This window comes from Chenopodium album, chromosome 21 (genome assembly GCF_948465745.1).
Source record: "Chenopodium album chromosome 21, dcCheAlbu1.1, whole genome shotgun sequence".
In the NCBI taxonomy this organism is placed as follows: Eukaryota; Viridiplantae; Streptophyta; class Magnoliopsida; order Caryophyllales; family Amaranthaceae; genus Chenopodium; species Chenopodium album.
The window spans coordinates 31231373-31252926 of NC_137854.1; the positions used below are offsets into that span (position 1 = coordinate 31231373).

The 21554-nt window shown below is 33.7% G+C and overlaps 2 protein-coding genes across 2 annotated transcripts; both read left to right on the forward strand.

Moving 5' to 3' along the window:
• Positions 1–268: 268 nt before the first annotated feature.
• LOC145602231 (calcium-dependent mitochondrial ATP-magnesium/phosphate carrier protein 2-like) lies at positions 269–7888 on the forward strand. Its single transcript, XM_081658406.1, has 4 exons — positions 269–1392; positions 5931–6716; positions 6833–6923; positions 7327–7888. The coding sequence occupies exons 1-4, from the start codon at positions 972–974 to the stop codon at positions 7502–7504; spliced, it is 1476 nt and encodes a 491-aa protein (XP_081514532.1). The 5' UTR covers positions 269–971; the 3' UTR covers positions 7505–7888.
• Positions 7889–14793: 6905 nt separating this feature from the next.
• On the forward strand, positions 14794–16779 carry LOC145601134 (small ribosomal subunit protein eS27y). The gene is made up of 4 exons (XM_081657079.1): positions 14794–14937; positions 15177–15278; positions 15385–15413; positions 16338–16779. Exons 1-4 carry the CDS (start codon positions 14935–14937, stop codon positions 16462–16464), a joined length of 261 nt encoding a protein of 86 aa, XP_081513205.1. The 5' UTR covers positions 14794–14934; the 3' UTR covers positions 16465–16779.
• Positions 16780–21554: the final 4775 nt, after the last annotated feature.

Genomic DNA, 21554 nt, shown 5'->3' on the forward strand with positions numbered 1-21554 from the left:
ATTCCACAATCTTATTTTCTTCCTTCCCTTTTCCTTTTTCTCAAGCAACCAAGATTATTATTTTTAATATTTTTTTGAAGGGGGAAGCAACCAAGATTATTTTTTTTTGAAAGAAGCAACCAAGATTATTAATGTAAAATAAATACGAAAAAAAAAAAAAAAAAAAATCCCTTTTATTTTGAAACAAAATACGAGTAATACGTAACAAACTAACAATAGTAATATTTCTAATAAATAAATAAAAAAAATAAAAAATCTGAAAGCATAGCTTTCCTTGTTTCTCCCCCATCTTTGTGCGTCATACATACACCTTACACTGTCTCCGATCGATCAGCATCACAATTTTCACATTCTCCCTTTTTTCTCTCTCCTCTTCAATGCTCCTTTCTCTCTCTTCACCGTCAATTCCTCCCTTCCTCCGCCGTCTATGACCTGACCTCCTCCATTCTTTCCGGCGACCTCGTCGAGATCCCACCTCCCTCCCGCCATTTTCCACCATGGATTTCGACTTGGGTCGTTGAATTCATTGCCCCTTTTCGTGTTTCGTAAGGGTTTCAAAACCCATAATTTAGACGACTTTAATTATAATTCCAGGAGATTTGAGTCGGTTTACTGTTGAATCGATTTGGGATTATTGTCGTTTTGAATTTGATTGAGCGGTTTAAATTAGGTCATGATATTTGATGATTACGAAAATTGGTAGGTGTTTGTCATTATTGTTATTCAATAAAGTTAACTCCATTTGACCCTTTAAATTGAAAATTGAAAGGGTCAAATTTTGGAGGAATTAGGTTTTTTTGATTCCGTATTCTTTGGGAATTTTGAATTTGGAGTGACATTCAACTGGGAAATTGTTTGACGGGTTTAATTGCTATAAATATATTGGGGTTTTGTTTTTTTATGTTAGATGTGTTACAGTACAAGTAATTTGTGATCAACAAGAAAAACAATTTAAGGAAATTTCTCTGAATATGGAAGGGAAGATTAAGAAAGATAATGATGTGAAGAGATGTGAGGGTTGTAACCCTGTGAAGAAACCGGGGCCGGTTTCGATGGATCATGTTTTGTTGGCTCTTCAAGAAACTAAGGATGAAAGGGAGCTCAGGATTCGTAGTTTGTTCAGTTTTTTTGATAAATCGAGTACCGGGTTTTTGGACAATGGACAGATTGAGACGGGGTTGTCTGCGCTGCAGATTCCGTCAGATTATAAGTATGCTAGGGATCTTTTGCATGTTTGTGATGCAAATAAAGATGGGCGGGTTGATTATGATGAATTTCGGAGGTATATGGATGATAAGGAGCTCGAATTGTATCGGATTTTTCAGACTATTGATGTGGAGCATAATGGGTGTATCTTGCCTGAAGAGCTCTATGATGCACTACTCAAAGCAGGTAAACTAACATGTTTATCTCATCGTATATGCTTAATTGTGGTGTTTTTATACTTTATGATTGGTGATATTATTGTGCATTATTCGAAATTGGGTATTGTGCTCGAACATAAAACAATCAGAAGACTATTTGTGAACTCGTTACGATTCTTATGTTTCACTTATCAAGTTATCAGGCATCATCTTGGTATACATTATGTTTTCTCTGTTTCGATGTCTAGTATACTGGCCTTACGATTTCGTTTTGCTTGGCTATTTGTCATTTTGGTATTAATTAGTATGTATCTATTTCATAGGTTTTTCTTGTTAGTTGGTATCTTAATTAGTGATTGTTATAATGTCGGTACATGGTTTGTACATGAGGTCTGGGGCTGAAAGTTGATATGTTAGGTTTGAGTTTTGTATATTCGATGTAACTGCGATGGAAGAAATTCTCTTATTTTAGCCAACTCTTGAAAAGTGGAGCATATTCTTTTTTAAAATGAATTTTTATTCCTTGTCACTATCAAGTTGATAAATTCAACAATCTAATAAACTGACTATTGAATAGCTTCATGGAATTGTTCCATACTTACAATTTCTCAAATGTAATGGATTACTTAAAAATTTATGACATTGATTTTTAAGAAATTCATTTCTTAGTTGGGGAGTTCTTGTGACGAAGATTATTTATTTATGGATCACCTTCATAGTTTTTGGGTGTAGGGTGGTTTATGTACTATTTGAATTAGCTTCATGGAGTTTCCATGCATAGAATTAGATTTCTGATGTGTTTGACAATGGTTAACTTAAACATAATAATGAGAAATATTACTTTTAAAATTTTATTGCCGATTTGCGAAGTTTTTGTTTGTAGGTTCAACTTTTTTTTTAAGAATATTTTTTAAGTGTGGTTGATTCATTTTGAACTCCCGAGATCTCTGTGAAAAATGCAAGATGTCCATGGTTAGTATCTCATGCTTCAATAATTATATCTGGTGTTGAACTGTTGAAAGTTGAATCGTACATTATTTTTATCCAATAGCAGTTAAGTGTACATGAGCATTAATAAACCTGATCTGGCATAGTGGGTATGCTACTAATTTCCTTCATTAAGGCACAGCAACTTATGCAGTTTACTTAACTGAGTAGCTCACATTACTTGATAACTGAAGAGAGTAAGGGTAGTCCTTGGGCTTTTTGAAAAGTCATAAGTGACTATAGTATTGTGGATGGGAAGAGTCGTTTATGTTGCGAGTTTTAGATATGGGTACATATGATAGGCTGATAGTATCTGAAATTCCATGTGCCTGTGTCTCTAAAAAATTGTGCACATGATATAAGTATTCATTTTTGTATATATGCTGTATATGTTTGTCTCCAATAATTACTCCCATTATTACATTTCCAATTTAACCTTAAAACAGATGCCACATGTTTGATGAGAAAGAAAAAAGAATCATATGAAATTCAAAAGGATAAAGCTGAAGTAGTTACTTTGAATGTTACGAAAAGAATTAAAGAACGTTATGACTGAGCTCCTAGTATGAGATCTGGTATGGATTTGGAATTTGATACCTTATTTGTTAAATTGGGCCAAAAATTATCAAATCACTAGTATAATTCGCCTTTATTGGTTTTTATTTTAATTATTTTATTTTTTAATTGGGGAGAGGGGGGGGGGTGAGGTGGCGAATTAGGTAACAATGTACGTTACATGACAGTGAGCAGTGCAATATCATTCATGGAAATAATAGGGCTATGAAACTTAATCAAAGGACTGCAATTCTGCAAATGAGCTCAATAGTCTTCGACAACAAGCTAGAGAGAACCACTCTTCTTGTTATCTCCCTGCAGGAATAACTGTCTTGCACAATTACTTGCACATCACCACAATGTTCTTCTACCCATTTTCCAATGTCATTTTCTTCGCTGCTCTAGCACTCTTGCTGCTATCTTATCTTTTTACTATGCTTCTTAGTCACGCAGGTAGGTATGTGCCTGTGATAACTTCACAGCTCTCTGTTCATCTCTTGTTACAAAATCAATGCCAACTCTACCATTGTCCATTGTCCAATGCCCATATTACTATGTGTCCATATCTACTGACTACTGTAGATCAAGTTACCATAATATGAAGTACGCAAAGCGTGCACCATAGCTAGTCATGTTTGGGGAGATTTTTCAATTTGGCTTATTTCACAACTTTAGTTTTTAATAGTATTAATGAGAGAAATATGTAAACAAATATTTTTAATGGTGGTAAATATTCGCACATTAATTGTAATATGTTTTTTTTTTTAAAAAAAAGACAATTAACATTAATGAGGGCAAATAAGTAAATTAACATTTTAGAGGGTACAATGTCCAAACACTATTCAAAAGAGTTATTTCAAACTTTTTAAAAGATTAGGGTGGCTAACACGCGCATTCGCGCCATAGCTAGCCATATTTAGATAGCCTTTTAGTTGTTGGCAGTATTAATGAGGGAAAAATATGTAAACAAATATTTTTAGGGGTATTAATGTCCGCACACTATTTTTAAGAATTCTAATCAAAAAGAGGCACTTAACATTAATGAGAGCAAATAAATAAATAAACATTTTAGAGTGTATAATTGTCCAAACACTATTCACAAGAGTTGAATCATTCAATCACTCATGGAGAAGCTTAGATGCAATTGACATCATATGAATAGGGGCATGTAGGTAAACAAACATCCTTATTTTGTACCTAGGCTAACTTGTTTGCTAGTGTTTGTTAAAATCTTTCAGTTTCTCCTCTTTTCCCCTTTTTTATATTATTTATCCATCAATAAGTGGTTAATGATGATGTTCAACCGTGAATTAAATTGGTGGATTTAGATCTCATGTTAATTTTGGGGTGTCTAATGACCAACTTTAAGAAGATTACTTAAGGCAACATATCTTATAAGATTCAAGTTGCACCAGCCTGTGAGTTTGCCTTTATGGAAAGGGAACAATAATGTAGAATCATTTCTTGCAGCGTAATTTGGTTCAACTGGTTTCACTTGCATTCAAAGATCTTGAGGAATTTGCTACATGAGAATAGTGCTGATTGCTAAGATGATACCATCATTTGCAGAGAAATCTTTTATTTTATTTTGTTTGTCTTTTTTTTGGGGGGGAAGATGTAGAAATCAATGTACCTCCAGTTTTGTATGGGATCAATGCTATTTTGGAGTGGTGCTGCTATAGCAAAGCATGCAACTTGGACTGGATTGGTTCATTTGGTTTACTTAAAAAAAAAAAAAATTATACTATAGATTTAGCTCATTAGTATTACGATGAATCACTATTACCTCTTCTATTCATAGCTTACCTTTTGAGAATACATGTGTAGCTGAAATCATACTAGCCAGTACTGGAAGCCGTTGCCTTGGTCATGGCACAGCTTGGTTTATGATTTATCTCCCCCCACAGCGCCCCCCCCCCCCCCCCCCCACCCTTTTCCCCGTTTCTATTGCTCTATGTTTAGATAGCAATTATGAAAGGAAAGCCAGGGGATGAAGTATAAAGAATGGTAAGGAAACAAAGGAGAGGGAGAGTGTGAGCTTCTATTTTCTTTTCAATATTGGATGGATTTGGTTTATTAAAGGAGGAAAATAAATCCAATTCCCTCCCATTCCGTCCTTCCATATGCTATCCAAATAAGAGATGATAATTCCCTCCTTTTCTCTTCTCTTCCTTTCCTTCCATTTCTCTCTATCCAAACTTGGTGTTAGGGTGCTTGAGATCTGCAGACTTTGCACTAAAGAAAATTCCGAGTTTTCTTGGGAAGAAGTATGGGTTGCCTTTTTATGTGAGAAACTGATAGATGTAGAGATCTCATATGGCATCTGGTGTTTTCATTGAAATTTACACATGGAGTATAAATCATTATATTCATTCAGTTTAACAAAACTTTTTGAGTACAGTTTGACTGGAAATCTCACGTACTCGTGATTTTGTGTTTTTAAATTAAGTACATTGAGAAAGAGTGGGGGACAGCTTTTCACCGCTCCTTTCTAGGTCATTTTCTAGCTTTCTTTTAACCTTCAGGTCAGAGTGGTATGTTATTCTCATCATCTGCTTACGTTTTTTTCCCCTTCAAAATCTTAGCTGTAAACAGTTATTGAGTTACAATGACAGTGAAGTGCAATTTCAGCCAGGAGTTTGTGCTGTTTTATAAGCTTTTCCCATCTTTTTGCATTGAGTTGACCAAAGATAATCACTTATTTATTGGAAGTATAATCCAATATCTGTAAATTAAAGATAGTATAGCATGGGAGAATATTCAACCTACTTTTGATAGTTTTAGTCATACGAGTAGTCATAGAGTACATATCATCTTGAAGAGGATTCTGCGTGTAATGTCATTTCTGTACACCTAGTATAAGTTGATAGAGTTAACATTTTGAAGCTCCTAGAATTAACTTCATTTTAAGTTTATGGTGTTTGCTGCTTCTTTGGTTTATTGTTTGTTCATTTTATTCCTTGCGCTGTAAATTGTGTTTGTTTGCTGTTCATCCTATAAGCCACAGCAGTCTTTCTTATGTAGGGATCGAGATCAATGATGAGGAACTTGCTCTGTTTGTTGAGCGTGTGGATAAGGATAATGATGGTGTTATAACCTTTGAAGAATGGCGAGACTTCCTTCTACTTTATCCTCATGAAGTAACAATAGCAAATATCTATCATTACTGGGAAAGAGTCTGCCTTGTTGATATTGGCGAACAAACTGTTATACCAGAAGGAGTCAGCAAGCATGTTCATGCTGGCAGATATTTAATTGCAGGAGGTATTGCAGGTGCTGCGTCCCGTACCGCTACTGCTCCTTTGGATCGTTTGAAAGTTGTTTTACAAGTTCAGACAAAGGAGGCTCGTATTATGCCAGAAGTAAGGAAAATATGGAAAGAAGGGAAAATTCCTGCATTTTTTCGAGGTAATGGATTAAATGTTGTGAAAGTGGCACCTGAAAGCGCTATCAGATTTTACACATATGAATTGCTTAAAGGAGTCATAATGGATGCTAGAGGAGGAGAAAAGGCCGATATTGGTGGTATGGGTCGCCTTGTTGCTGGTGGTTTAGCCGGCGCTGTTGCACAGACCACAATTTATCCAATTGATCTTGTGAAGACGCGGTTGCAGACATTTGAATGTCTGGATGGAAAAGTTCCTAGAATAGGTACATTAGCAAAAGATATATGGGTGAAAGAAGGGTTACGAGCTTTCTACAAGGGCCTTGTCCCATCTCTCCTGGGAATCGTTCCTTATGCTGGCATTGATCTTGCTGCTTATGAAACACTGAAGGATTTGGCTAAAATACACATTCTCAAAGATAGTGGTAAGCTGTTAAATCTAAATCTGTGGTGTTTTAGCTCTCAGAATAGTTAGTTGCTTAATGTATTTACTTATTTTGTTAGTTCATACTTCAAATTGAACCTTTTATAATCTCTGTAGAACCTGGACCTCTTGTTCAATTGGGTTGTGGAACTATATCTGGTGCTGTGGGAGCAACTTGTGTCTATCCATTGCAAGTTGTCAGGACAAGGTAAGTATCCTATTTCTATTGCCAAATCTTTTCAATTATGAAATGGCTATTATTTGTTAGTATGGATATATGTGTTCTGATATTATTAGAATGTATTATCTGTTGGTTTGGATATACAATATAATGTTATAAACCTTGTAATGTTATTAGAATGGTTGGGGGAATGAAAAGGAAGGGAAGGCGAGTTAAGAGGAGGATTTAGCCGCCACACCTCACCCCCTTGGCCCTTTTTCCCCTAGGATGATTATCATCTTAATATATGGATTTTCATTTTGCTTTACTTCTAAATTTTGTAACAATGTCATATTGCAGGCCTTTTTATGATTTCATCTAATGCCTAGTTACCAGTTTTTCAGATCCTAATAGAAGTTCTAATAAACCCTAATGTGTTTCCTGTTTACAGAATGCAAGCTAGCCAGTCAAAAGCTGGGATGTCTGAGGTTTTTTGGACCACTTTTCAGAAGGAAAGATTAAGAGGATTTTACAAAGGATTGTTTCCCAACCTTTTAAAAGTGATTCCGTCTGCAAGTATTACTTATCTGGTTTATGAGGCCATGAAGAAGCGGCTGGAGCTGGAATAAGATACATCTTTGCATGATGTTTTCCCTTGACATGGCTAACAAATCGGTATGATATTGGCATACTGATGCTTCAATACATGGATGACCAAGAATAATGGTTCTTATTGAGTTGATATATGATTGTTTCAATTAAATACATACCCCAAAGTTCCTTCTAGATTTCGTGGTAGAATTGCGTATTAGTGATTTGAATATCTCCATGCTCAATTAATGTGTCATCATGATCGTTGTATGATCAGCAATATAATTGAAACAGCTGATTACCAATTTTGTAGTCACTTGAGGAAAGTCTTGCGTTCATAAGAACAGCAAGTGTATTCCAACCCCTTTAAATTTTCACTGCTTTATAGACAGCTTTTATGCCTTCCTCTTGCAGGCCATTATAGTTAATCTTCATGCCTTTATTCGTTTGATTCACATAGGAATTATATTCCTATTGAAACTTTTTTTTTTTTTCTTTTTTTTCTTTTCCATGGGTTACTTTCCTTGTGATATTCAACGATGGGAGCTATCTGAAGCAGGAAGACTTACGTCTATACACAGCAATCTCGAGGCTCTCCCACATGTATGTGCTCTTCTACCTTTCTCCCATTAGGAGTTTATTTTAGCTCTTATTATCCTCTAAAAAAAGACTTCAAAGAATCCAACAATGGGAGCTTCTTATCAAACGCAGGAAGACATACGCCTATACAAAGCAATCTTGAGGCTCTCCCCTCGTGTGTGCTCTTCTACCTTTCTCTAAAATGAAACAGCCTCTAAGATACTCCCATAACCATAATTTCTTTAGATGCAAAAAAAGATAAAAGTAGCATCCTCTTAATAGCATGGGATAAAATTAGCAAACCTAAGAAGGTTGGGAGTCTAGCAACTTTTGTTGGTATTAAATTGTGCTTAAATGATACCATTTTAGTACCAAAATGCTTTTTATTAGTACCAACAAACACAATGAGCTTTGTTGATACCAAAAGACTTCTTTGTCGGTATTGTGATGGTACCTATGATGGTACCATCGAAGCACAACGTAACACCAACGAGCATTATTAGAGTCATTGAAAACTCAAGCTATTAGAGGCTAAGAAATCGTTAATGTTGGTGGAGTAGAGCTTTGTTGAACAATGTTGCTTAATAAAGCATTTATGACAAAAATAGGTTGGAACTTGGAAATTAATCTCGAACTCAAATGGTTTATATGTATATGTCTTTAGAGATAATTCCCTTACCATATTTTTTTTAAATTAAAATTTCCAAACCAAAAGATTTCCATATATGGTGGAGAATCCTAGCTCAAAAATGGACCGAAAGGGTTTTTGTTGGAAGTTAAGATATAGAAATTAAATAATGATTTCTTTTGGATTGATAACCAAGTTACAAATAAAAGCACACTCAAATTACTACTGATTGACTCATGTAGTCATGTCTAACCAATTTGATACTCGAGTTTTCAGGTTTTCTTCATTCCAAGCAAACTTTGGGACCAAAAAAATTAAACTCTCTCTTTCTGTAATCTAATTTTGTACCCAGGTCATGGCTTGGGTTCTCTTAGTCCAAAAAACAGTAAATCAACACTACAAATTAGGGTCCAACTACGTCCAATAACTTATTTTACTCAATTTGTAATTTGCATAGTGTGACAATTGATCATATCCCTACCTTATAAAAAGTAGAAGATTGCGCTTATGAATAGTGCATGGACCTATATGCCCTTCAAAATGTTTATTTACGTTTTACCCTCATATGTTATTTCTTACATTTATGTCCTATTTCTTACATTTATGTCCTTCCACATGTACAAATGTAATAATGAGTGTTGAGCTTTCTATCTCCTTACATTTATGTACTTTTTATTTATTTATTAATTTATGCTATAGGTAAAATTTAAAGTTCATCTCTTATGATTGAAATAAAAAAGATGACTCTACAAAATGGATGAGCTTGAAAAATCTTTCTGCTTAATTAATTAATTTAATAAAAAAGGAAAATGAAATCATGAAATTTAAAATTTTGATATTTAATGGAGGTTATAGTTTAATTGCATGACAACTTTACCAACCGCACAAGCAAAAAGTTATTTCTTTTTTTGTGATCGAAGGTCAAAATTAACGACTTACACATAATTGTATATAAATGACATTGAGACCAATGATCTGATGTACTAAGAAGAAAGGGAACCTAAATGACTACGATGAAAAGGGAAAAAAGCAAGAAGGAAGTCAAGGGAATTATCAAGGGTTTAAGACTATAATTGGGGCTGCATAAAACTTTTTCTACTGCATAACCAAATTTACGTTTTTGGAAGAAAGTTGCAAATGCAAGCTCATACTATATTTTCCGTGATTGTCTAAATGTTAATGTTTATGGGAGTTGGGTGTAACTGTTTCTCTTTTTTTAGTTTCATATAGTTAATCCTATATAAATGTAGAGTAATTACTAGGTTGGGTGAGAGTATATACTTGCAAATAGTAAATGCCCATGCTCCGAAAACTTTTCCATTATTATATGCATATGCAATGTTAAATTACTTCTATTTGTATGTAATATGTGCTCAATGATTTTTTAATTATATTTAATCTATTCTTAATTAAGTTTGTAGATGTTTTTGCAATATTGCATTGTTGAATAACTGTATAAATGTTTTTTAAGGAAAAGTTGTAAACAAGTGGAAAAATCCTGCCGGAAAAACAAAAAGTTTAAACACAATCCAATATACTCATTCCATTAATTTATCAAATTATTTTCTCTAAAACCCCAATGTCGTGGAGAGTTTAAACACAACCTAATATAAACATCAAGTAAGGACAAGCCACTCCGCGCGCATCGCGCCATTAGCTGCCCTAGTATTCTTAAAATTAGAGACATTTGGAACTAACCCTTATTAAAAGTTGGATAACTGCACTATTCCTCACACTAAGAACATCTCAATCAATCAATCAATCAATCAATCAAAGCCTTAATCCCAAAAGTGGGGTCGGCTAACATGAACCAAATTTGATTATTCCGTGTAGTCATCAACATAAATCTTTCTCCTCCATCCCTTACGATCCAAAACTTCATCCTCACGTAAATCCATGCACTTCATATCCTTCCTCACTCCTTCCAACCAAGTCATCTTTGGTCTCCCTCTTCCTCGTTTAATCCCTCCATGGTCCCACTCTTCCACTCTTCGCACCGGTGCACCCTCGGGTCTCCGTCTTACATGTCCAAACCAACGCAGACGATTTTCCCTTAATTTATCTACAATGCCCGCCACACCTACTTTCTTGCGAATAACCTCATTTCTGATTCTATCTCTTAAAGTGTTTCCACACATCCACCTTAACATGCGCATTTCCGTAACCTCCATCTTTTTAATATGCTCTTTCTTAGAAGCCCAACATTCTGTACCATAGAGCAACACTGGTCTTATGGCAGTCCTGTAGAATTTTCCCTTCAACTTTAAGGGAATGCTGCGGTCGCATAGCACTCCCGTGGCCGCTCTCCATTTAAGCCACCCTGACTTAATCCTGTGGGTCACGTCTTGATCAATGTCACCATTCTTCTGGATGATCGACCCTAGGTACTTAAAACATTCACTCATGGTCAAATCCTTTCCATCCAAACTCACCACTTCATTGCTTGTCCCCCTCTGAGTGCCAAAACGACATACCAAATATTCAGTCTTACTCCGACTTAGCTTAAACCCTCTAGATTCCAACCTTTGCCTCCATTGCTCCAACTTGACATTAACCCCATCCTTAGTCTCATCCACCAAAACGATATCATCTGCGAACAGCATACACCATGGAACCTCATCTTGAATTGGTCTAGTTAATTCGTCTAGAACCGTTGCAAAAAGAAAAGGGCTTAATGCAGACCCTTGATGCAATCCGATTGTAATAGGGAAATCTTTTGTCAACCCTCCGCATGTCCTCACATTTGTTGACACATCCCGATACATATCCTTAACTAGGTCTACATACCTTCGTGGGATACCTTTCTTCAACATTGCCCACCAAAGTATCTCTCTTGGCACCTTGTCATATGCCTTCTCTAAATCAATAAAGACCATATGAAGATCTTTCTTCTTTACCCTATAAAACTCCATCATTTGTCTTATCAAATGGATTGCCTCCATAGTAGATCTCCCAGGCATAAAACCAAATTGGTTATCTGAAATGCTTGTGCATGCCCTCAACCTTTGTTCAATCACCCTTTCCCACAACTTCATAGTATGGCTCATAAGCTTAATTCCTCGATAGTTAGAACAATCTTGAGCGTCTCCTTTGTTTTTATAAACCGGGACCAAGGTGCTCTTCCTCCAATCTTGTGGGATCCTTGTAGCCGTCCATATCTTGTTGAAAAGGTTTGTTAACCAATCAATACCAATCTTACCCAAACACCTCCACACCTCTATCGGTACCCCATCAGGGCCAACCGCCTTCTTAGGTTTCATCTTCCTCAGTGCAATCTCCACCTCTACTCTCCTAATCCTTCGCACATACTCCATGTTGATTTCTTCATCACTCATAGAGGTATCTCCTATCACAACTCCATTACTTCCATTAAATAATTCATCGAAGTACCCCTTCCACCTGTCCTTGATGCCCTCCTCTTGCACTAGGACCATTTGGTTCTTATCTTTGACACACTTCACCATGCCAATATCCTTCCTTGCCTCTTGTCTTCTCTTTGCCATCTTATAAATGATCCTTTCTCCCTCCTTGGAATCAAGCTTTTCATAAACCTCCTGATATGCCTTTTCTTTTGCTTGGCGAACAGCTGCCTTTGCCTTACTCTTAGCCTCCTTATACGCTGCAAAGGTTTCATCACTCCTACATTTTCCTAAGGCTTGATAGCATTCCCTTTTTTGCTTAATTACTGCTTTCACCTCTTCATTCCACCACGAAGTATCTCTCTGTACCGAAGTTCTTCCCCTTACTTCCCCTAAGACCTCTTTGGCCACTCTTAGGAAACAGTTCTTCATTCGTAACCAGGTCATGTCCGGATCCACCTCTCCATCCCAATCCGCTTCTTCAATTACCTTTTCTGTAAAAACCTTAGCTTTTGCATCCCTTAGGGTCCACCATCTTATCCTTGGTTCTTCTTGTCTAACTTTTTTCTTCGCCTTCTCTTTCAGACGAATAGTCATTACTAAGAACATCTCAATGGATACAATAATACAAGAAGGATTTGCTTACAAATTAAATTAAATTGTAAGCATGTAGGTTACCATTGGAGTGACAATATTGATGTAGCTCAAACAAGCTACGTTGCTTGATTTTCTATAGAAAACATCATCCTCTTATATTATACATGTGTATGATAGAAACTATTATTTATTTATTTATTTATTTATTCAAGCTACAATGTTCTATTGCTCACCATTGAAGCACTTTGTAGCTTAAAAAAAATAAATTGAAATTTTGATGTATCAAGGTAAGCTACACGCCATTGGAGATGCTTTAACAATAATATTATGCTCACATGCATAACATTTAAACACTTTAATATATAGATAATTATTATTTTAAAATAAATATAGATAATTTAATTTCCTAGTTTTGATTATTTGAAAAAAAGAAAAAATTTCTTTAATGTCAAAAAAAAAAAAAAAAAAAAAAGATTCTCTTGATCACTTTAGAATTTGATGTGTATTTTTTGCGTACAATAGGGTGGTACCACAGAAGGTTCATAGATACTTCTTTTTTCAATGGCTATTTGAAGGTCTCATACATTTCCCTCTTATCCACATCATTCAAACTCATCCTAGTTGTCTGGAATGCACCTTTCACAAACATCTTCAAACTCTATTACATAGGTCGGTTCGTTTCAACTTGACAGTACAAGAGTCATCATTAGAGAAAGCAGTGGTACTCTCTAATCAGTTCATCAATATTCAATCTTGGCAACACCAAAGCATTCAGAATTGAAGCTACAACTTTACATAGAAATATAGAACACCCACAACATTCATATTAACATTACATGACTAAACTACTATTGCTTGCCTAAGGAAGAATTTAGCATACGAGTACTTGATTCTCCAAAGAAGATAGATACTTAAGAAGTTTTAACATCAATGGAGATTAGTCACCCCACTGTTCAAAGGCAAGATAGGTGTGATATGAAACAACTCCAATTTTGATGCAAGAAGTTCCAGCCACATGTATGGTCACTCAAGCATAGAGGTGATCATCAATTTCACGACCTACTACCCTGACCCGACTAGGCCTTAATAAAAGTGCGGGTTTGACCAAGGATAAAAACACATTTCTAGTTTAATACCCGAACCTAGCCTACAAAGAGCTCGAAAGGCATGCTTTTGCTTGATAGATTTGACATAGATTTGTAGGTTTTGGTAAAAGATTTTATGCATAGGCCCGACCTTTTTTGATTTTAATCACTTCTACTCAAGCAACATTATGTGAAAGTATGTCGATGCCCCTTCCAAGTGCACTAGTCCTTTCCCCAATGAAGTCTATTACTCGTCTAAACGCATCCTTCTCTAGAAATTAGATAATATTTGTCACTTCTTGTTGTTCTAGATCTAGAAGAAAATATGATCATCTAAGAAGTGGAACTTCCTCTGTTTTTACTAACTCTTAGTTTTGTAGGATGAATGGCTCGAAAAGAAGATTGTCTTACCCCATCGAAAATACTTGGTTTTCTAATGATAGCATGGATTTTGATTGTGTAACAATTCGAACTAGTTTGTTTAATTGTTTGTTTGTTTTATTATTATTTTTTTATTTTGTTGTTGTTGTTGTTGTTGACTTATTAGGGACTCTTCTTGTTGTTAAATCGAGTTTGAGATTAGTTTCAAATCGAATTGAATTGATTCTAGACTTCTAGTCATATTTTTTTTTTTTTTTGGTGAAAAGACTTCTAGTTATATCAAATAATGATTTACGCATGATCGTTGTATATTTGTGTCTAGAGGTGTCAATTCATTACTTGGGTCTGGTCTATTAAAAAGTTAATTATGCTAAATTAGTGTGCCCGTACGAGTCAAAATCTAAATTGGGTTTTTATTTTTCATGTTAGATCGAATCAGATTGGTCGGGTCAGTTTTTAACACTTTTAAATTATATTCCTCTAAATCAGAGCACAAATTTCTTTTCCAAGCTACCTAGTTTATTATCGAATGCTAGTTGTATCGGATCAATTTTTGACAACCCGACCCGACTTAACCCCAATGGACAAAAGTAAAAATCGGGCCAACAAAGTGCTAAGGCCCAATCTTCACACTTGATCCAAATGATGTGGTACTCCAAGCACTCATCTAGTAACACAATAAAAGATCAACGGTTGATACAAACCCTATTACTTTCTCTATATTTAGGTCACATTACTCCCCTCAAACCCTCTCTTCATTCCGCCGCTTCAAGCATTCGCACTTCTCCACCTCCTCCATCTTCTCTCTCTCATCTCTTCAGCGCTTCCTATCTGCAAAAATGGTGAGTTTTGTCGACACCTCTCATCTTCATCTGATAATTTTACGTCGATTTCTATTAATATTTCATCACTATTATCTTCAGATTATGTTTAGGGTTTAAGGATTTAGGGTTTTATTCAGAATTTTTGATTAATCTATTCGTTGATTTTTGTTATTTCGTCTTTTTTTTTTGTTCAGATTAAGTTTAGAATTTAAGGATTTAGGGTTTAATTTGATGAAATTGGTTTGGATTTTTGATAGGTTTTGCAAAACGATGTGGATTTGTTGAACCCACCAGCGGAGCTTGAGAAGAAGAAGCACAAGCTCAAGCGTCTTGTTCAATCCCCAAATTCCTTCTTCATGGTATAAATTTATTCTCTTTTAATTTGTTTATTTTCCTATCTTTTTATTTGATTTTAAATTCTAATTATATGTAAATTTTTGTGTTTTTTTTTTGTGTGTGATGTAGGATGTTAAATGTCAGGGATGCTTCAACATGTAAGTCTTTGATCTCTAATTTTAGTATTTTCGTTTTTAATTTTCATTATTTTTGCGCAATTTCATGAATTTAATTTGTTATTGAGGACCATGATTAGGGTACTTGTGAATTGAAAGTTTGAATTTTGTCTATTGTGGTTACATGTTTAAGTTGATTTGATGATTTAATGCTGTATTTTACTTAGTGCAATTGAAATGGGATCATGTTCTATATCATATTCTTAATTGCTTACTTACAAAACAGTTATTGATATATTGTCTATGGTAATGCTGAAAGGATTTGTAATGGTGTGTTTTGTTGTATTAACTACTGTATGATTTTGAGATTCGAGTAGTGATTGTAGAAATAGATGGATAGCTATCGCTTATTTAAATCATCAGTCTTTTCTTAGGATGTCATTGCAAATCGACTATGTTGAAAGGATTTCATAATAGAACAAGTGATATTGTTGATTTGTGATCATTTCCTTTCGATTAAGGATTGTTAGGTATAGTTTTTGTCAAGTGAAACATTCACTAATTCTTATAAATTTATGGCTGTAGCTTTATACCGCCTGCTTGTCTTACTCATACACTTATTTTAATTTGGCCATTATGTATGTAATTATCCATTGTTAGGAGTAAGCTCCTTTTTTTTTTCTGGAAATGAAATGTGTTTGTTTTGAATACCATTAATTTTGTGATAATACTTTTAAGAAATCCCCAAATATGATTGTTTGTAATTGTGTATGTGGTAGTGATTCTATGTTTGGTGGTAGGACTTGTATGAGTTGTATTGCTGTTTGGTCGGGCAGGTTGCATTTCTATAAGCAGAATTTAGCCGTTTCACACATTGATCTGTTTGAATTTGATTCAAATGTTGATACCTGGTTTTGAAAGCTGATTTCTGTGTATATTGATAAATATTCTTTATTTCAATTCCAGAACCACCGTCTTTAGCCACTCCCAGACTGTTGTGGTGTGCGGTAATTGCCAGACAGTTTTGTGCCAGCCCACAGGAGGTCGTGCCAGACTTACTGAGGGTTGCTCTTTCAGGAGAAAGGGTGACTAAACAAATCCTTCAGAGTAATTTTGTTACCAGAAAGAGTACGTGCTTAGCTTTAAGTTGGGGAAATGAAGCATCCTTTTGTCACTCAATGTCTGTTACTTTTTATGTTTTGAGTTCTATGAATGGGGCTCAGGAACTTAATTTAAATGGTGTAGCGGTAGTCTTATGGTATGAGATGATTTTGTTTTTTTAAAGTTGTGATAATACTATTGGTTTTTTGAGTGACATTTTGGTTGTAGTGACTAGCAAAATTTTGTTATGCTGTTGTCTTGGTCTTGGTTACCTTAAATTTTAATCAGGATTTGTTTATTTTGATCATTGTTTGGCGTTAAACATCAAAGCTCATCACATTGTGATAATCTATTCAGATTGCTAGTGTTTTGAACTGTTTTCCTCTGGTTTTGTTAAAGTATTGTGAATTTCTCAATACAAATATCCCAATACTTTGTCATCAATTGGTCTAGCTAACTTAGTGATTTGGTACAAAGACGAGATATTTGGAATAACTAAAATTTGGACATGGGAAGACTTGTCAATGCATTCAGTTTTAATCTATCATGTTCAACTCAGTTTCTTTTTTTGGGACTTTCTGTTGTACTTGTGCCAATGTTGAAGGGTGAGCTTAGTAAAATGCTCTTATTTTCATGATTTAATTGAAAAAATGGATCTTGTCTGTTGGTCTGTCCTAAAATCAAGTGATAGACCGTCTGAATATGTACGAACCTTTGTATGTTGATTTTTTTTATGATTTAATTGAAAAAATTGATCTTGTCTGTCCTATGCATTTCTGCTATCTAATTATTTCAAAGCCTTGATGTTTAGTTTTCATTAGTAGTTTTTAAGCTTTCTACAATTCAGTCAACTTTAACTCCACTCTGTACTTAAGTTTTTACACAAGGAACACCTATAATAAAACAACATACTACCGGATCTGTTTGCTAAAATATGCAGTACTCAAGCTACTAAAATTCCTAGTTTTCTTAGGTAAACACAGAGCTTAAGGAACCTCCCCACATTTTAGACTTTCACGTCTTCAAAAGGATGTACAAGTTACTCAAATTACTTGAAAACCTTATAGGGACAAACGGAATTTGCACTAATAAATATGTAAGCATCCTTATAAGCTGAACTCTCCATGCATAAGATTGTAAAAGGGATTTGGGGCGTCCCTCTTCAATTGCTTTTTTGCAAATTCATTCTTGTTCCAATGGCTCAATCTCAAAATTTGAACTTAATGAAAATTTGCTTTCATTTTTTCCCCCTAATATTTCCCTAAGATTGACTATGGAAGTTGTGTGGTGAGTAGAGCTGATCAAAGTTTTAGCCCGGCTTGAATTTGGACAGGCTTTGGGCAAATTTTTGGCCAGACTTGAATTTTTTTTAGTTATTAAACCCTACACCAAGTCTAGGGAAATCTACCTACACGGCCACACCCCCCTCCCATGGGCTTCATCTACATTCTCCCGCACCCAAGTGATCCAACTGCTACCTACCTCAAGCCACATAATTTTAAAAAAATGCATTCACAATCAGGCTAAATTAGAAATAAAAAATTTTACATTCACAATCAGGCTAAATTAAATATTAAAAATTTGTTTTCAAAAAAAAAAAAAAAAAAAAAAAAAAAAAGAATTAGCATGAAATCAAAAATACGAAGTGTAAGTAAGAAATTGAAAAAAAAAACCCTAGCCTCAACTCTCTCTCTCTTTTCTCTCCTAAACTGTAGCCTCCATTGTCAATTTTGAAGGGACTTCTATCGAATTTTATCGGTGGAAAGCCCCAATCCTTATTCTCATTTAAGCCTTTTGTTTTCTTAGGTTACAATAATGTCTCCATTATTTTCTTCTAAGCTTTTTGTTTCTTGGGTTACAATAATGTCTCCTTCGAAAGAAAGGGTTTCTCTCCTTCGAAAGATAAGATTTTTTGGACTCCTTTGAAAGACAAGGTTTTTTGGACTCCTTTGAAAGACAAGGTTTTATTTGTGTTTAATTTGGTCTCCGGTTGTGCGGGACTGCGATTGATTATTGCTCGGATTCGGGTTACGGAGTCAGCACAAGAATTTACTTTCTTACAAAATTGCGAAACAACGACGGATCCACTCAAAAAGTTGTATGAGACAACGAATAGAGAATATGCCGAATTGTTATATTTATGTATTTGGATTCTTAGCCCTTTCCCGATTAATTCTTGGTTGGTTTTGTTAAATTCGTTTTCATTATCATTATTTGTCAATTGTAGATGTCGTATGACTTTAATCGATCAATGTTTTTTTAATTAATTAATTAATTAATTTTTTTAATAAAAAAATTACGAATTTTTCGATCAGTTGAATATGTGTCGATAGGAGGCAATTGCAACAAATTAATTTTTTTAGTGTCTAATTATTGGATAAGAATATTGTTGGATAAATAATTGAAAACAAAGTTCAATTCTTGTAATTTTCTAATGACTTGATCTATTTTGTATGACGGTAGAAAGATAATTTTAGTTCATAATAATGAAAGTTCTTTTTTACGAATTGAATGTATATTTTCAATTTGATAAATGTTCATATACATATATATTAACTAGTACAAAATCACATGTTAATCAGTTGTAAATATAAATGTTCATTTGTATATTAGTATATGGGCATTCACTTATTAATGTTCATTATATATTCCATGGTTATTGTTCATAATCATTGTCAAACTAATATATGCTCATTTGTATATTAATAAATGTTCATTTTCATATTGAATTATGTAAATAAGTTCATTTATGTATTAGTAGTTGTTCATTTTCATAATAATAGATGGTCATTTTCACAATAATATATGTTCATTTATATACTGATAGATATTCATTTTCATATTGATCATATCAATTGTTATACTCATCCATGTTCATATTCGTATGAAAATTGGTTCGTTCATTTCAACACTTATCTTGATCTTCCTCAAATCTAATACATATACGTAATTTATGTGTATTTGTCTATTACTTAAATAAAGGAATCATAGGCATAGTAAGCTGTCGGACAATAACAAGGAAAAAAAGAAGACGACAAAAAATAGGAAATCAAGAATGCATGGAGTCGCCAAGCAACATGAAGTCATGAACTACTACCACGAGCATAAAATTTTTGAATTTGGATTGTTAAGTCTATTATATTTGATAGTATATCTGTATATGTGTGGAATTGTATTGTATATTTTAATATTCATTTTCATGTTAATAAATATCCATTTTTATTATCATTTCATTTTAATAGACGTACATTGTAACAATATTGATGACATTAGATGTTAATTTAAATTAATACTTGTTCATTGTAAAATTAAAAAGATGTTTTTTTTAAGTTTTAATACTTTTAATTGTCATCCTATTAAAAAATGTATAATTAAATTTGAATATTTATTCATTCTCATACAAAAAGATGTCCATTTTGTAAGACGCATATGTTCACTTTCAATTAATTATATGTTCATTTATAAACGTCCATTTTCGTTTTGATGGATATTTATTATGAAGTATTATATTCACACACTCTCTCTCTATCGAGACTAAATCACCTATTATATCATGAATTAGTTTTTTTTTTAAATAAAATTCTAATATTATGTAATAATTAAAGTTTACGCATATAAAAATGAACGTTAAAAAAAAAAAAACATATTTATACTTATATATGTTCATTGTAATTTTTTTTTTTGAAATAAGTTCATTAGCATATTATTGGATATTTTATAACATATTTTATTACTTTTATGTCATTAATTTTTAGATACAGGTTCAATAAATTTTTTTTGAAGGTTTCTTTGTTTAATTGGTCAACTAATTAATTTGCAAATGACACGTTAATCATAATAGGTGAATTTTGACTCTCTATAATTAGATGTTCAATTATAAATAATTATATGTTTATTTACAGCTATTAAAAAATATATTCATTTATAAAATAGTATGCGTTCTATTACGGTGTATTAAAGTTTTTCAACAATTTCTCTTGTTAAATTTTAAGCCCCATTGCCATCTCAAATTAGCTCAAGCCATCGTGCTTCCTCAGATTGATCCATGGTGGTCGTGATGGAGTAGTATTATCTCCTTTATGTTATGTTGCTCATATAATGGAAGCCAACCTACTCTGTCGGTCAATAATAATCACAACTATGACCACAACTATTGCAATAATCACAACTACCGCAAAAATCAATACTAATCAATTATATTGAACATAATAACAATCATATAAAATACAAAAACAATAATCTACATTGTTTATAACGACACATATAACAAATTCAGTCGAATAGGAAAAATAAAACTAAATTCAAATCAATCGAATAAAAAATTTGCAATCAAATCTAAACACACAAATACAAATATCAACCAAATAGAAGAAATTGCAATTAGACCATAAATAAAAGTAAATACAATTCATAATAATCAAAATAAAAACTAAAAAATAAGAAATTTTAAAAAAAATAATTAAGAAAACCAAGTACTACATATATATACATAGCTTGAAAAGAAAGCAAACAAAAAAAATATACAAAAATAAAATAAAATAAAAAAATTGATAGATTTAAGGGGGAGTACAGGGAGAATTGCGTGGACTTGAATATGATGTTACGGCATTGTAGAATGGGGGGTATAGGGAGTGATGGCTAGTCTTGGGTGTAGGTAAAAAATTGTAGGTTTTTTTTTTTTTTTTTTTTTTTTTTTTTTTTTTTTTTTTTTTAATTTTGTGGATGGCCTTAGGCATTCAATTTTATGCATTTTTATTTCATTTTTTGGCCCGATTTAAAAAGCTTGAATGGCCTAGTCAAGTGGCCATTATGGGCGAGTTTGGGCTTGCAATTTCCGGCCCAAAGCCTCAGTCGACCCAACCCGATGAATGGGCTGTTTTTTGCCCTTGGCCCGACGTGACCCATACTTTGATTTGGTTTACCACAATCCTCTATGTTTTTCCTTATACCTTTAATTCACTTCTTAATTACTATTGTCATAATCAGAGTACATCATGTCATCATGCTATGTAGTATGCTTGACTCCATGTAGATTTTATAAAAGGATCAATTAACCCATCACATACTTCAATAAGCAGCCTA

Coding starts and splice junctions, on each gene's coding strand:
- LOC145601134 (XM_081657079.1), top strand. Junction 15,279..15,384: donor CCCCAAATTCCTTCTTCATG/GTATAAATTTAT, acceptor TGTGTGATGTAG/GATGTTAAATGTCAGGGATG. Junction 15,414..16,337: donor TGTCAGGGATGCTTCAACAT/GTAAGTCTTTGA, acceptor TTTCAATTCCAG/AACCACCGTCTTTAGCCACT.
- LOC145602231 (XM_081658406.1), top strand. CDS start 972: ATGGAAGGGAAGATTAAGAAAGATAATGATGTGAAGAGATGTGAGGGT. Junction 1,393..5,930: donor TGATGCACTACTCAAAGCAG/GTAAACTAACAT, acceptor TTTCTTATGTAG/GGATCGAGATCAATGATGAG. Junction 6,924..7,326: donor TTGCAAGTTGTCAGGACAAG/GTAAGTATCCTA, acceptor TCCTGTTTACAG/AATGCAAGCTAGCCAGTCAA.